General features: G+C 42.6%; 1 protein-coding gene across 1 annotated transcript; it reads right to left on the reverse strand.

The window, feature by feature from the left end:
• Window positions 1-1001: 1001 nt before the first annotated feature.
• vmn2r1 (vomeronasal 2, receptor 1) lies at window positions 1002-13454 on the reverse strand. The gene is made up of 14 exons (XM_088427421.1): window positions 13231-13454; window positions 12492-12783; window positions 10296-10538; window positions 10024-10215; window positions 9828-9953; window positions 8588-8769; window positions 8391-8511; window positions 4854-5081; window positions 4644-4767; window positions 2787-2947; window positions 2526-2721; window positions 2213-2445; window positions 1616-1815; window positions 1002-1530 (listed from the first exon to the last, which is right to left on the reverse strand). Exons 1-14 carry the CDS (start codon window positions 13452-13454, stop codon window positions 1209-1211), a joined length of 2844 nt encoding a protein of 947 aa, XP_088283547.1. The 3' UTR covers window positions 1002-1208.
• Window positions 13455-14294: the final 840 nt, after the last annotated feature.

Raw genomic sequence — 14294 nt, forward strand, 5'->3', positions numbered from 1 at the left:
TCGAATACAAGTCTAGTCAATGCAAGTCTGTGTATTTTCATAAGGCCCAAGTGCCTTTGTGGGTATGAACACAGTCAACTTGCTTCCTGGCCGATGGCAAGTGGCTCCTCTTGTTCCCGCTGGCGCAGCGTTCCAAAGTACACTCAAGGAGGCTGCACAAAATCAAGAAGTGTGGCTACACAAGCACTTTCTATAAAATAGAGCCTTCAATGTGGAAATAGTGAAATTTTGAAATAAAATCTGAAATGTACTGTGTTGAAGGACAAAAGGACAATAACTTATTTCATCTTATCCTTTTTTAAGAATCATACATACGTACATCACTTTAATGCAGTGCTTCTCAATTATTTTTCAAAAAAGGGAAAACATTGTGCCACTCCACTCGCTATGATGACTATAAATGAGTAAATAAATAAATATTAATACATGTAAATTGATCTTGAACACTAACAATAATATCTTGAATATTTTAACCTGGAGTAAAAGGTATAAAACATTGTGTTGATTTTTTTTTCCAAAATCACATTAATCATAACTTTGATAAAGACAAATGTTGACAGCAATTTAAGGTTTCTAACGCTGGCGCAGACTCTGACAATGAGCGCGCCACCTGGTGCCGTGCATTTGCAATTACACTACACAGCGCAAACGCAAATCCCATTTCCTACGCGCCTCCCCTGCCATTGCATCTCACCCAATTTATTGAGAAGCACTACTTTAATGCAGCACAATGACTTACTTGTTTGTTGCTTTTTTTTATTCACTATTAATTGTTATAAGATTATGATATATGACATCTTGGCCCTTTGTTTTGGTGTAGAATTTTATTTCATTTTTATTAACCAACCATTACACCCGGCTAGACCATTAGAAAAAGTCTGATGCCAGTTGTACAATTAATATACAAGTACAAAATATGATTCTATTTATAACATACAGAAATAAATGCAGTTTAAATACAAAAGAAGCATTCATGTGCAGTCATGGACATTTACCATTGATAATCTGAGTCTAACTGGATAAAAACCTAAATACATTTTCAAATGTTAACTGCAAAGACAAAAGTCTTTGGCCCAAAGAGGGGGATGCAGTAAAGCCACATTTGTTTCCAATGGCCAAGTGCATTTGATTGTTTATAATCAATGACATTAACATTATATTTTGTACCATACAATCTATTCTCACATCTCTATCCTATTAGCTGTCATCTAATCATCAATAGCAGTTGATGCAATTGTAGAGTTGACCTCAGTGGCAGAAGTAGCGAGTGACGCAGAGGTCCCAGTTGAGGTTCCGTCACGTGGTTTGTCGTGGGGTCTCATCATCTCCTCAGTGTTGCGTTCAGGTTTGAGCAGGAGAATGTAGCACTTTGGCAAGAAGATGCAGGTGAGCAGGCCAAAGCTAGAAGCCAAGATGGCAAAAATCTGGACAGCCACCATGAACTTGCCTCGTGTGCTGAGGTAAGCAGGGACGAAGGAGATCCACACGATGAAGAAAACCAGCATGCCGAATGTCATACACTTGGCTTCACTGGGACACAGCAATGGACATTTGTATGAAAACCTACTGCTATGACCATCATGATGTGTTTACCTGAAAAATGCGGCTCTCCTACCTGAAGTGATCTTCCAGTTTTCGAGCCAGGAAAGCAAAGATGAAGGCCAGCAGAGCCAGCAGAACATCATAAGCAAAGATACAACTAATGAAGACCACAGAACCTTCATTGCATTCCAGAATGATTTTTATATTCTGAGCTGAAGTGTTCTTCACAGGATGTGGCGGCAGAATGATGAGCCACACAGTACACGCTAACACCTGAATGGAACGTTGTTTGGTTAAAATTGTAGAATAAAACATTTTGTCATTTCACTGAAACTACAATATCAAAGATACGATTCATGACGAATTGATTGCGTGATGACGCATATCCTACTGTCTTCGGGCAGTAAACAGGGAACACAGCCAATCGCAGAGCATGCGAAGACAAACAACCATTCACACTCACAATCACACATAAGGGCAATTTGGAGTGTCCAACACGCCTATCATCCATATTTTTGAGATTGTGGGAGTGCCTGGAGAAAACCCACGCGGGCATGGGGAGAACATCCAAACTCCACAGGAAGGCCAGAGCCGGTAGCGAACCGGGAATGATGACCAGACCAAGATAAAAAAAATCAACTTGGATGAAGGATAAGCGTTTGTTCTTTACCTGTATTAGCATTGCCGCAGCAACTATTGCCCTTTGGTGTGCAAATGTGATGCTGTCCGGCTTGATAAGAGTACCGGCGTCATTGAGGTTTGTCACGTTGGTTGAGATGATGTCAGGGCCGACACTGTTGGCTGCTGCTTCAGCTGCAGCTTTGGCAGCTTTGGCAGCAGCTTTGGCCTTGGCACGGGCCGCTTTCATTGCCTGCGCTCGAAGCATCAGCAACGCTGCCTTGCCTGGGTAGAACGATAGAGGTATTAGAGTGCAGATAATCTGTTGGCCCTAAAACTTACACATACATGTTCCCTTGCCTTACCCATAAGGGAAGAAAGGCATAGTGCAAAGCCCAGAGCTAAAGCTACTTGGCTGGTCATGCAGCTCCAGTGCTGAGGCTCTCCCAGGAAGATAATGGAGCAGAGAAAAGTCACCGCCAGTGAGAACAGCAGCGAGAAGCTCAACAGAGCATCATTTGCTTTCACCAGAGGAGTGCCGACATGGACAACAAACACCACCTACAAATCAGCAGCACCATTATACAAGTTCCGCAGTCATCAGAAATGTTCTTGCCTATTCTTACCGCCACAACAATGGTGACAAGAGCTCCGAAGGCAGAGATGGTGATGAGGGTAATCCCAAGTGGCTCTCCAAAGGCTAGGAACTCAATGATCTTTGGCACACAGGCATCATGGGCATCATTGGACCAATGGTCCCCGCTGCATAGGACACACTCACGGGCATCTGTCAACAACAAGAATAAAGAGATACTGTAAAGACCTTTGAAAAATATACAGATTTTGTTGGCAATTTTGTAACCTTTTAGTCCTACAAGAGCAGTAAAGAGAAGAAGATACTGTCCAGTGTCCACCACATATTACATTAAGTAAGCTGACTCACATTGAAGCATTAACATAACAGGACACACACAAAAAAAGTCTCAAGGACCCATGCGTGACCAGGAGGTCAGGCACTTTGACTTGAAGAAGCTTTTTCATACTAATTCCTGTGCTCATTTTAGAAAGTCCTACAGGGATCGAAGGAGCACAAATCACTGGAGCGATTTTCAATGGAGTTGCCAGTTTAATGTTGCTTGTGGCCGTCCTGAAACATTTTACTATTATAACATTGGGAATTAATTTTTACACACCCAAAATATTTGAGTTTCCATTATTTCCTACAGAATGTAATCACCTAAACAGGCAAGACTGCATTGTACAATGGATATGAAGAAAGAGAGACACTCCTATTATGAAAGTGTTAGGAAAAAAAATGTTCACTTTTACTCCCACTGAATAGCAGAGGTGAACAACCTACATTTTTTTGCTGGTCTGACATTTGTCAGCGCCCCGCCCCCTTTCCGTCATCATCAGTCCATTATTTTTTCAAGCCAGACAAAATTGTAATCGTTGGTTCGTCAGTTCGTCTGTGTATTTTTGCGAAACCTTAGGCCACCAGTAGAGGGTGACATTTGACTTTTTTTTGTCAGTTCTCATGTATGACTGCTTGACCAACAATTGTTGAAGGTGATTTTCAAAACTTCAAAACTTGTCAACTTGGTCTGAATTTCATCTTTCACATACACTACAAGTAAAACAAAGTATTGCTGAGATTTAATTTACTACAAAACATCTTAACTAGGGAATTAAAAAGAAAAAATTCTATCTTGCATTTCCTGTCCAAGAGCCAATCAGAAAAATATTGCAAATCTGTTCTCCATTCCCAGAATGCTCTTGTCAGCAAGAAACCTGAAACCAGAACTAAGAAAGGGAGCAATTACAAATAAAATATCTGTTGTGTTTTAGCTGTGATTGACAAGTTGTGAATTGAACCAATCCAGTTTACTCACTCAACTGCACATATTTCCCCACTGCTTGGTAGTGGTGAAAAGTGATTGTTCTCACATTGTAGTAACATTGACTGCTTTGAGTCTGATTGCTGTTTGGGCTGTAAAGATGCAGCAGTATAGTAGATAAACATGCAAGGCAGTTGAATTATATTTCACCAATCAAAAAGCGGTGTAGCAGGCTCTTGGACATATGACGGACATCTGACAGACATTTGATGTAATTCCCATCTGATGGACATTTGATGTATTTCCTATCCCAACAATTACAACAACGGAAGAAAATTGCAATTACATCATATTGAATTCACCATTTTCTTTTTTAGCATTGCCGTCATTTGTCGGTCTGTGGACAAAATGGGCATCCCTCAGCAACGGACAAACAAAGAGTCTGCCAGTGCTGACAAAGTGCCCATCTCTGCTGAATTGGATTTAAAAATGTCAATGAATTGTAGAGGCCACGTTAATGGTAAAACAAGATTTGAAATGCATTATCATTCTCTCATGTTTTTACACAAGAACCTTGTTGTCTAGACATGTTTTAACAGCACCACATTTTATATATTCAGAAGAAAGAGAAAGTGGTATACAGACTTGTCATGTTGCTAATCTCGCCATCGGCACATGGGATGCAGTCGAAGCAGCAGACTGGTTCTCCCTGTCGGATTCCTTTCCTGGTGCCAGGCTTGCAGTTTTCACTGCAGACTGACCGAGGAGGCTGAGTAGCACAGATGCAATTACATGACTGTCTGAAATTTGTGAAATATGGGCATGGCTAGTTTGAACTACGTATGTGCTACTGACCATCAGTGCTGCATTGTTCCAGACAATGGAATCATTCATTAAGGTTAACCTCTCCTCTGGAGCGGCGGAACCATTGTAGTGCCCCACAGTCAGGTAAGATATTTCTCCGTTACTCTCCAATCCCCAGTTAATGATATCGTAAAAGCCCTCCACATCTCCATCATTGAAGTAGACCTCCTCGTCTGTGTGTGGCACTTTGAAGTGCACATTCTTCAGGTAGTACATCAGCTGCAATTAAGCGTTGGATCTTGATCAAACACAAAATAAAACTGGCCATCTCCTACTCACAAAAAAAATGGCAAAATCTACGAGAAGCAAGTGACCCTGTTGAGGATGAGCTGCTATAGAAAATGGATGGATGGATGAAAAATTCTACCAATCCGTCAGAAAACATTATAAATCGACAGATATACAATCCAAATGGATTAGAATAGGAAATGAAGCATGCTATGTACCAGCATATCGATAGTTTAAATCATTCACTGTACCTCTGTACACACACCCAAAAACATATACAGTATAAATTAGATCAAAGTGTGGAAAACACAATTTCTACAGCCGGTTATGCTCACAAGGGTTGCAAGCTTGCTGGTGCTTATCCCAGCTGACTTGGGGCAGTAGGCGGGGGACAGCCTAAACTGGTTGCCAGCCAATTAAAGGGCACACAGTTACGCACAACCATCCATGCACCCAATCACACCTAGGGACAATTTAGTATGTCCAATACACCTGCCATGCATGTTTTTGGAGTGTGGGAGGAAGCCGGAGAGAACCCACTTGGGCTCGGGGAGAACAAGCAAACTCCTCACAGGAAGGCCAGAGCGAGGTGGATTTGAACTCGAGTCCCTGAACTGTGAGGTGGACATGCCAACCACTGCCCCACCGAGCGGCTGAGGAAAACACAAAACAATGCATATTCTCCCTGTCCCTGTGTTGTTTTTCTCTGGGTACTCTGGTTTCCTCCCATAATAGGTATATTGGACATTCCAAATCCTTAGGTGTGTTTGTGAGTGTGAATGTTTGTTTGTCTCCGTGTGTAATATATCCAATCTCAGTTTTTTTTTCTGTTCATCAATTAATGCTGTGCATATTCCATGTGCAGTCGGGGAATAAAGTTCACATAAAATAAAGTGTGTGTGCAGTGTAATTTCTCACCCGGCAACACAAATAAAGGCACTTTTACTAAAAACTAAACCACTGCTCACCATTCTAGAGCAAAGGATTCATGGCATAATATGAGGACATTTTGGCCCCAAAAAAATCAACAGTGGCATGTTTTGGCAACAACACAACTGTGAAAGAAGAGCTGCCCAAGGAACATGATCGAACGCCGTCTCCAAGGTAATAAAATAATTGAAGAGTGGTTGGCCAAATTCCCATGCCCGCTTTAGGATCCTGCTGAGGGTGCTGAGCTGGTCCACTGTTCCACGGCCAGGAAAAAGAAAACACAATGCTCCTCCTAAATCCAAGGTTCGACTTCCTGACGTACCTTCCTGTCCAGCATCCCTGAATAGACCTTACAGGGAAAGCGGAGGAGAGTGATCCTTCTAATTGTTACATCTTCTTAAAAAGGGGGGCCCACCGCCCTGGTCTTCCTATACAGAAGCAGTGTCATCGATGCCGATGCAATGAAGTGTGTCAACCAGGAAAGCTCTACAACTTCCAGAGTCTTTAGGAACTCCAGGCTGATCTCATCCACCCCCGGGGGCCTTGCCACCATTGAGGTTTTTGACCACCACCTTCAGCCCCAGAAATAGGAGCTCGCCTTGGAATTTCCAGACTCTCTTTCTTTAGAGGAAGACGTGCCGGTGGAATTGAGGAAGTCTTCAAAGTATTCTCCCCGCCAGCTCACAACGTCCTGAGTTGAGGTCTCATGAGGCCCCATTTTCTCTGTACACAGTGTTAATGGTGCACTGCTTCCTCTTCCTGAGACACGGAATGTGGACCAGAATTTTCTTGTAAGTGGCCCAAAGTCGTTTACCATGGTCTTACCAAACTCCTCCCAAACCTGAGGTTTTGCCTTGGTGACTGCTCAAGCCGCACCTTGTTTGGTCAGTCTGAACCTGTCAGAACCACAGGCCAAAAGGGCCCAATCGGCCTGTTTTTTTAGCTTGATCGCAACCCTTACACGCCAGTGTCCATCTGCGAGTGAAAGGATTGTCGCCCCAACAGGCACGGACAACCTTACAGCCACAACTCCGATCAGCTGCCTCAGTAATGGAGGCGTGGAACCTCCATGCATATCCATGTGAACTCTCCCCCAAGACATGGGAGAAATTCTGCCAGAGGTGGGAGTTGAAACTCTTTCAGACAGGGGACTCCGGTCGGACCAGCATCCTTCCCCAGCATGGAAGCAAACACACCACCAGATGGTGATCACTTGACATCACCCCTCTTTTCACCCACTGTCCAAAACATGCGGTCGCAAATCCAATGACACCACCACAAAGTTGAGCATTGAATTGCGGCCTAGGGTGTCCTGGTACCAAGTGCACACCCTTATGTTTGAACATGGTGTTTGTTTTGGACAATCTATGACAAACACAAAAGTTCAATAACAAAACACCACTCAGGTTCGCGTTGAAGATGCTGTAACTTCTAATGTCTCAGCGCCAGGTCTTACAGTCACTGCCCACATGAGCATTGAAGTCCATCAGAACGAGGGAGTCTTCAGAGTGGGCACTTTTTAGCATACCTTCCAAGAAATTCAAATTGGCCAGATACTCAGAGCTGTGGTTTGGTGCATTGACACAAAAAAACTCTCTTCACCGTGGGCAACTCCTGAGTGGAAGAGAGTCAAATCCCCCTGAGAGAACTGATACCAGAACCCAAGCTAGCCTGAACTTTTCTGCCTTGCACACCAACTCAGGATCCTTCCATGCCAGAGAGAGGTGACATTCCATGTCCCTTGCACCAGCTTCTGCACCCAGAGATCATACCGCTAAGGTTTCCACCAGGGCCACCACTCAGCTCCCACTGCACCTGACCCCAATGGCCTCTACCACAGATGGTGAGCCCATAGAAAGGAGGAACAACATTCCCTTTTCGGCCAATGCTCAGACAGGGCTCATGGTTGCAGGCCCAACCACCAGACGCTCGCCATTGAGCACCACCCCCAGACCCGGCCCCCGGCGACCCACGTCCGGGGAAAGGAAAAAGTTATCCAAATCTTTTCTTCATCATTACAGGTCTATGTATGAGCTGTGCTTTGTCTAGTTCCTCAGCTAGGACCTGTTTACCATAAGTAAGCCTGTGTTTAAAGCCCCTGACAACCACCTCAATAAGGTGATGGCTTGTGGAGGGGCTAAGGATAGTATTATAGAGTGAATTATAGAGGGCAGAGAAAACCACAGTTGTAGCAGAGTAGAACCTCCACACAGGAAATCTGGAAATGAGAATCAAACCCAAGACCTGTCTAATCTCTGAAGACTCTTGATTTAAAACAAAAAGTGTTTTTGGAAAATTATAAGACCTTTATAAAGGGACTCTTCCTTTATTTACTTGATTGACTTGAGAACACAGACAAAAAGCACAAACCTGCCATGGCTCAAAGTTGGTGATTTCAGCACAGCCGATACCAATGAATGGCCCCTTTCCCGGCTCACAGTGCTCCAGATTGTGCAAGGCATGGGCAACCGCGAACACCGCTTTGTAGACACTGTGGCAAGACATTACAGTTTCCAATGAAAGCTCCACATTAAAAAGAGGACTATAACGACAGAGTTTTAAGTGACCTGTAGGTGATTCGCAGCTGGGAGATGTCAGAGTAGGTGTTGTTGAGCTGAGCCAGGGATTCACTGCCAGTGCACAGACTAGGAACAATCCCTGATGCCTTGGACACTGTCTCATTAAACATCTTGGCACTTTCTTTAGCATTGCGTAGAGCTCTGCCATAGTCCAACGTACAGTTGAACAGCTGTACGACACATATAGTACTCAGGATTTCTTCTTTATTATCACTAACTAAAGTACTTACAATCTGTACTTAAGAGGAAATACCAACTACATACCTGTGTAAAATTCATGTAGTAAATTTTTGATTCAAATATGATTTGGCTTGAGTTTTATTCACCAACATGCATACCCATAGCCATCAATAATAACATGATAGGGACAGAAAGTTGGTTCACATGCTATCTTTTAGGTCCCCAAGATATCAACCAACTTACCCTCTCGTTAAATACAGTTTTTGAGAGCCATCATCCACAGTTGATAAAACTAACTATCACTAAGTCAAAGTAAGGCTTATCTAGACACCTTTATTTTGTTGCGATTTTAATGACAGTATTTGGTGTGGTAATTTAGAAGACATTTGGGGTAGTATATTTAGAAGATATGTACCCCCATATTACAACTTCCCTGATTTATGAAATGTTCATGTTGCAACGTGGAATACTAAGTTTTTTCATCCCCTCTTTATGACATTTTCCCGGTTATGAGAACAAAACAACTGTCATGACCCTTGGGGCTTGGCTGTATTTGTGTTGTTTTGCCTCCATCTGCTGGTGTTTCTAGGTACTTGCACTTATTGACTATTGCCGTCTAACTGCTTCTATGCAACGCATGTCTGCAAAGCTGGTCTGCTATCTGCATCTCCTCACGGAGATGGTAGCCTGCTATTAGTCATACGACGAATTCGCCTAACGACCCCAAAAACATTGCCTGATTTAATTTTACTTCCTTTGACCCTCAGACAAATGGTTTAATGCCTTTACCAACTGATACCAAGAATGTGAACAAGAGTGTGTTTTCACCACAACAGTACGTCTATTAAATAAATGACTTACAGTAAATGAGTTTTTTGAAAAGAGATGTGCAATGTGTGTTCAAGTGTAAGGAGTAAAGGCAGGAAGTAGAAAAACGAAAAAGTACGGATGGCAAAAAAAGAAAAAAAAAACATTACAAAGTTAGTTGCTTTCCACCACAGTCTCAGATTGATACTTCAGCTGAATCACTCTGTTTTATTATACTGACCGTCTCCCAAAATTCCTCCGTGAGAGGGTCATCGTAAGGGTCCAGATCCAGTAAATGTCGCTTAAGACCAGGAATGTCAGCCCTCTTCACCCCGAAGCCAATGGTGCCTCCGAGCACAGAGCTCACCTAGTTACAAACAGTCAAGGTCATGTCAAAATAGAGCCATAGAAGGACTTTGAAAAATACAGTGTCTTACTCCAGGCTGATTGATGAGAGCTGAAGTAACCCAAGCCTCACTGGCAATCCAAGTGCGGTTAGTCACATTTTGCCGAATTAGCTCAAGCACCAGAGGACTGAGGTCTACATCTGATGAAAACACTATAATGATCTTGGCCGTGGACTCCATAATGGTTTGGACGATGCGCTGGATGTCCTCAGGGGAATTTACCTTAAAAAAAAAAACATATTTAACACAAAGTGAGACAAAATAAGAATAAGCTAAATGTGAACAAAACCACGGATGTGCACCTTAGGCAGTGTTTCGGAGAAAGAGATACAGACGCCGGCTTCTTCTACTTCCTCCTTGAAGTCTTTGATGCCGTACTTGCCGTAGTCATCATCTGCGGCTATGGTTCCGACCCAGGTCCAGCCAAAATGTAGTACCAGCTGGGCCATGGCGGTTGACTGGTGTTTGTCATTGGGAATGGTCCTCAGAAAGGTCGGGAATTGGAACTTGCTATTTAGGGCTGAGCAGGTTGAGGAGTAGCTGACCTAAAGAATGGGTGAATGAACACAAGGTTGGACACCAAACCACTATTTTGGAGTAAGTACCACTTAAACCTGTAGTTGGAATTTCAATGAGCACAGCTGCAAATTGACTTGTGTTAATTCTCAAAGGATGTTGTAAAAAGATGTGCATCAATGGTTTTGCTCAAACGAGCTTTTCAAACATAATCTTGATAATATAACAGAATTGTTACAATTCTGTATTGGAAGGTTTTCTAGAATGAACTGCCCATTTAAGGTCATACCACAGCATCTCAGATTTAAACCCAGAGTTTGACTTGGCCACTCCAAAACCCCAAATTTAGTTGGGGGTTTTTTTGAGCCAAGCCTAAGTTTAAAGGCACAAACTAAAGGCGGGACATTCCCCGTCTGCTAAACAGCAGAATTCTTTTTTTGTTTTATTTCATCAGTAACAGTAAGTTGTTGTGGTCTGAGAAAGCAAAGTATCCTCAGACCATAAAACTGCCACCACCATGCTTTACGGCTGACTTTATGTTATATCAAAGAATGTGCGCCATTTTTATGCTGGATGTAATGGGTTTAACACCTCCCAAAAAGTTCCATTTTGGACTCATCAATCCACAACATGGTCTTCCAAAAGTCTTGAAGATCAACAAGATGCTTTTTGGTCAGTGTGAGACGAGCCTTTGTATTCTTTGGAGACAGTAGTGTTTTTCACCTGGGAACCCTTCAATGGATGCCTTCTGTCCACTGTCTTTCTTATACAGTGATCCCTGGCTACTACGCGTCTCCGCTATTGCGCTCTCAGTGTATCACAGATTTTATTTGATTTTTTCTAAAGCTTTATTGCGGAGAGATGCACTGTGAAGGTTCCCTGCCTGCCAGACATACGAGTTAACTATAAATGCACTTGCCATGGGCACTCCTCGGACACTGAGCTACTGCAGTACACATATTTATTTAAAACTTGAATTATGAAACCGTATTCAGTAACTGTACTATCTTCCCTTCTCGTTCCCATCCCCTTGGCTATAGTCTCATGGAGAGCCGCGGTTATATCAATGGCGCCCAGAAGTTGATTAGAGTGAAGCCCGTAGTTGACGAAATATGATAACAATCAGAGTTTATGTGAAGGGAATCATATATTAGGTTGTTATCATTATGTGCTTAGTTCATTGTTACCCATTAATGCAATCCTAGTTCATCTTGACCCTGTCCTTAGATAGAACTGTTGACGCACGAAAGTGTGAGCCGGGACCTTGGCCCAGCTGCCGGTGGCGCCCGGCTGGCTCTTTTGTTGTGTCTTGTAATCTGCTATGCTTCTACTCAATAAAAGCCAGGGGGGGACGGCTGGGCAGTGAAAAACTAGCGTTGGAAGACCCACGAGTTACATTTGCCCAAGCTTTTTTCCCTATGCCCGGCATAAAAAAGTCAATCTTGGCTGGTCTGAGTTACTCTTTTTGCTGTTTAAGCAGCTAGGCTTGTCCTGGTCTTCTTTTCGGAGATTTCTCTGACAGTTTACACTTGAATTTCCAATTCATTACAAAAGAAATCTTGGTAAGAGATTTACAACCCTCCGGTGCAGCGCCTTTGCGTCTAGCTAACCGCATGTGTGAGTTTCATGAGGAAGAGACTGTACTTTGCAATTTTTCACTTTTTGAGGGAGTGTACCGGTCCCCACTAACCGCGAAAAACGAAAGATTACTGTATTGGATTCGTGAACAATGACCTCAACTAAGGCCAGCAAGGCATGCCGTTCTCTGGGTGTTTTTCTAGGTTCTTCTGTGAGCTCTTAGATGAGTCATTTTCACACTGTTGTCTTGTCTTTTCAAAGTGATAGATTTTATTCAACTCTCATTTCCTCTGGAATTTCTTTGAAATACAATAGTTACAGAACTGTATTTAATAAAGATATGACAATATAGAATATCAACTGTAGAAAACCATCTATTACTGGTTGATTTGTTTGGGACGTACCTGTGGAAAATGGTAGAGTCCCAGGATCCTGGCTGTGGCGATGGACAGGTCAGAGCCACCTGCGCCCACGAGCGCAGCCAGTGGAGCCTCCGTGCCACAGCGGTAGTTCGGCACTGCCTCGTCTTGGCCGGTCAAATATGTTAGGGTGCCCTCCACGGCCTTGGAGATTGTGAAGCAGGAGTCGTAGATGACATAGCCCAAGTCGGTGTTTGGTAGCAGCTCATCCATGCTGTTTATTTCATTGATGGCAAACAGCATGGCCTGAGTCCAGCGGAAGGTGCGGTAATTCATTCTAGCAGGTTGGGAGGATGAAGCCCACATTATCTATCATTCGGTTTGACGCTTTGTCCTGTCAAAGCTACAGCGGTGAATTTCTTTGTGTGCGATTTAAATGAGCCCCTCTGCATTATCTTCAACTTTTAATTAACACAAGTTCTGAATTGAGACAGGCCATGTTGTTTAACGTTCTACAAAGGTGCAATTCCTCCTCAAATACTGAGCAATAAACTTCAAATGCTTTCTGAGTACAAGTGCACTGGCCACCATCATGTTAGCTATTTGTTCTGCCTGTTAATTCTTAGGAGTGATTGAAGAGCTTCAAACAATTTGAATATTCAGTTATGGAATTATGAATGCAATTATAGGAATAAAATACGTCCACCTGGACAAAAACATATAACTTTGATTCACATTTACTTAAAAGAAATAGACTGAACTGTCAACTCAAAATTCGACTCACCCTTCACACCCCGAGGACACAGGCAGCCGTGAAGTGTTGACGTTACTGGAAGCAACTCTCATGTGGACTGGAAACATCCCACCAATGATGACCTTCTTCTTCTCCACATCCTTGTAGCCACTCAGGTTGAACTTGGCCTTCAGCTTGCACGTGGGCTCTGCGGAAACAGAGGTGTAAAAGTGGAAAAAGATGCATAATCCCAGCAAAAAACGACAGGGTTCCATGCTTGGGCAGTGCAGATAGGACTCAAAGGAGATTTGCTGTCAAAGAACACAGAGAGGGAAGCAGCAAGGTGGATCGGGTGTGTCATGGGTCCTCAGGGAGATTTGACTAGTGGTAGACTTTTAATTGGTAGATACAAGTACAATGATGTATTCAAAATAATTAGGCAAAATATTTAAACTAAAAATCAACTGTAGGTGCAGTGTATATATATATATATATATATATATATATATATATATATATATATATATATATATATATATATATATATATATAATACTGTATATACTGTACACATTTTGTAGATAGATAGATAGATAGATAGATAGATAGATAGATAGGAGCAACTGCAGGTTTATCTATCTGATGCTGCATCATCAGGAAAATGAGTAGTGTCTAAAGCACTTTGCGCACCTAAAGTAGAAAAGTGTTATATAAGTGCAAGTCCAGTATCATTGTTGTCTCTTGTATTACTATATCAGTATTATTATACACAACTAGCCACCTACAGGGTCACGTACTGTTAGGCCTTGTCCAGACACAATTGAGTCCCTGTAATTGGACTTATAGCAGGTTACGCTGCATAAAATGGTTGCAGATTCCCAAATTGAACTTTTTCATGAAATAACGACTGTATATATTGTTGAAAGCTGAGCACATCCTAGGAGACTTATAGAACTTAACATCATTTTTTAGACAGTCAGGCAGGGAGAGACGCATCCATCTACAGTCAAGTGATGCACACACTGCATGTAAGAAGCTAATTGGCCGCATGTGGTAAAGTCCACTTTACCCAACGTGAGTTAAGATACTGTTCCAAAATCAAGCAGTGTCCCCTG

Source organism: Hippichthys cyanospilos, chromosome 11, assembly GCF_059441005.1.
Source record: "Hippichthys cyanospilos isolate Australia breed blue-spotted pipefish chromosome 11, RoL_Hcya_1.0, whole genome shotgun sequence".
NCBI classification, from domain to species: Eukaryota; Metazoa; Chordata; class Actinopteri; order Syngnathiformes; family Syngnathidae; genus Hippichthys; species Hippichthys cyanospilos.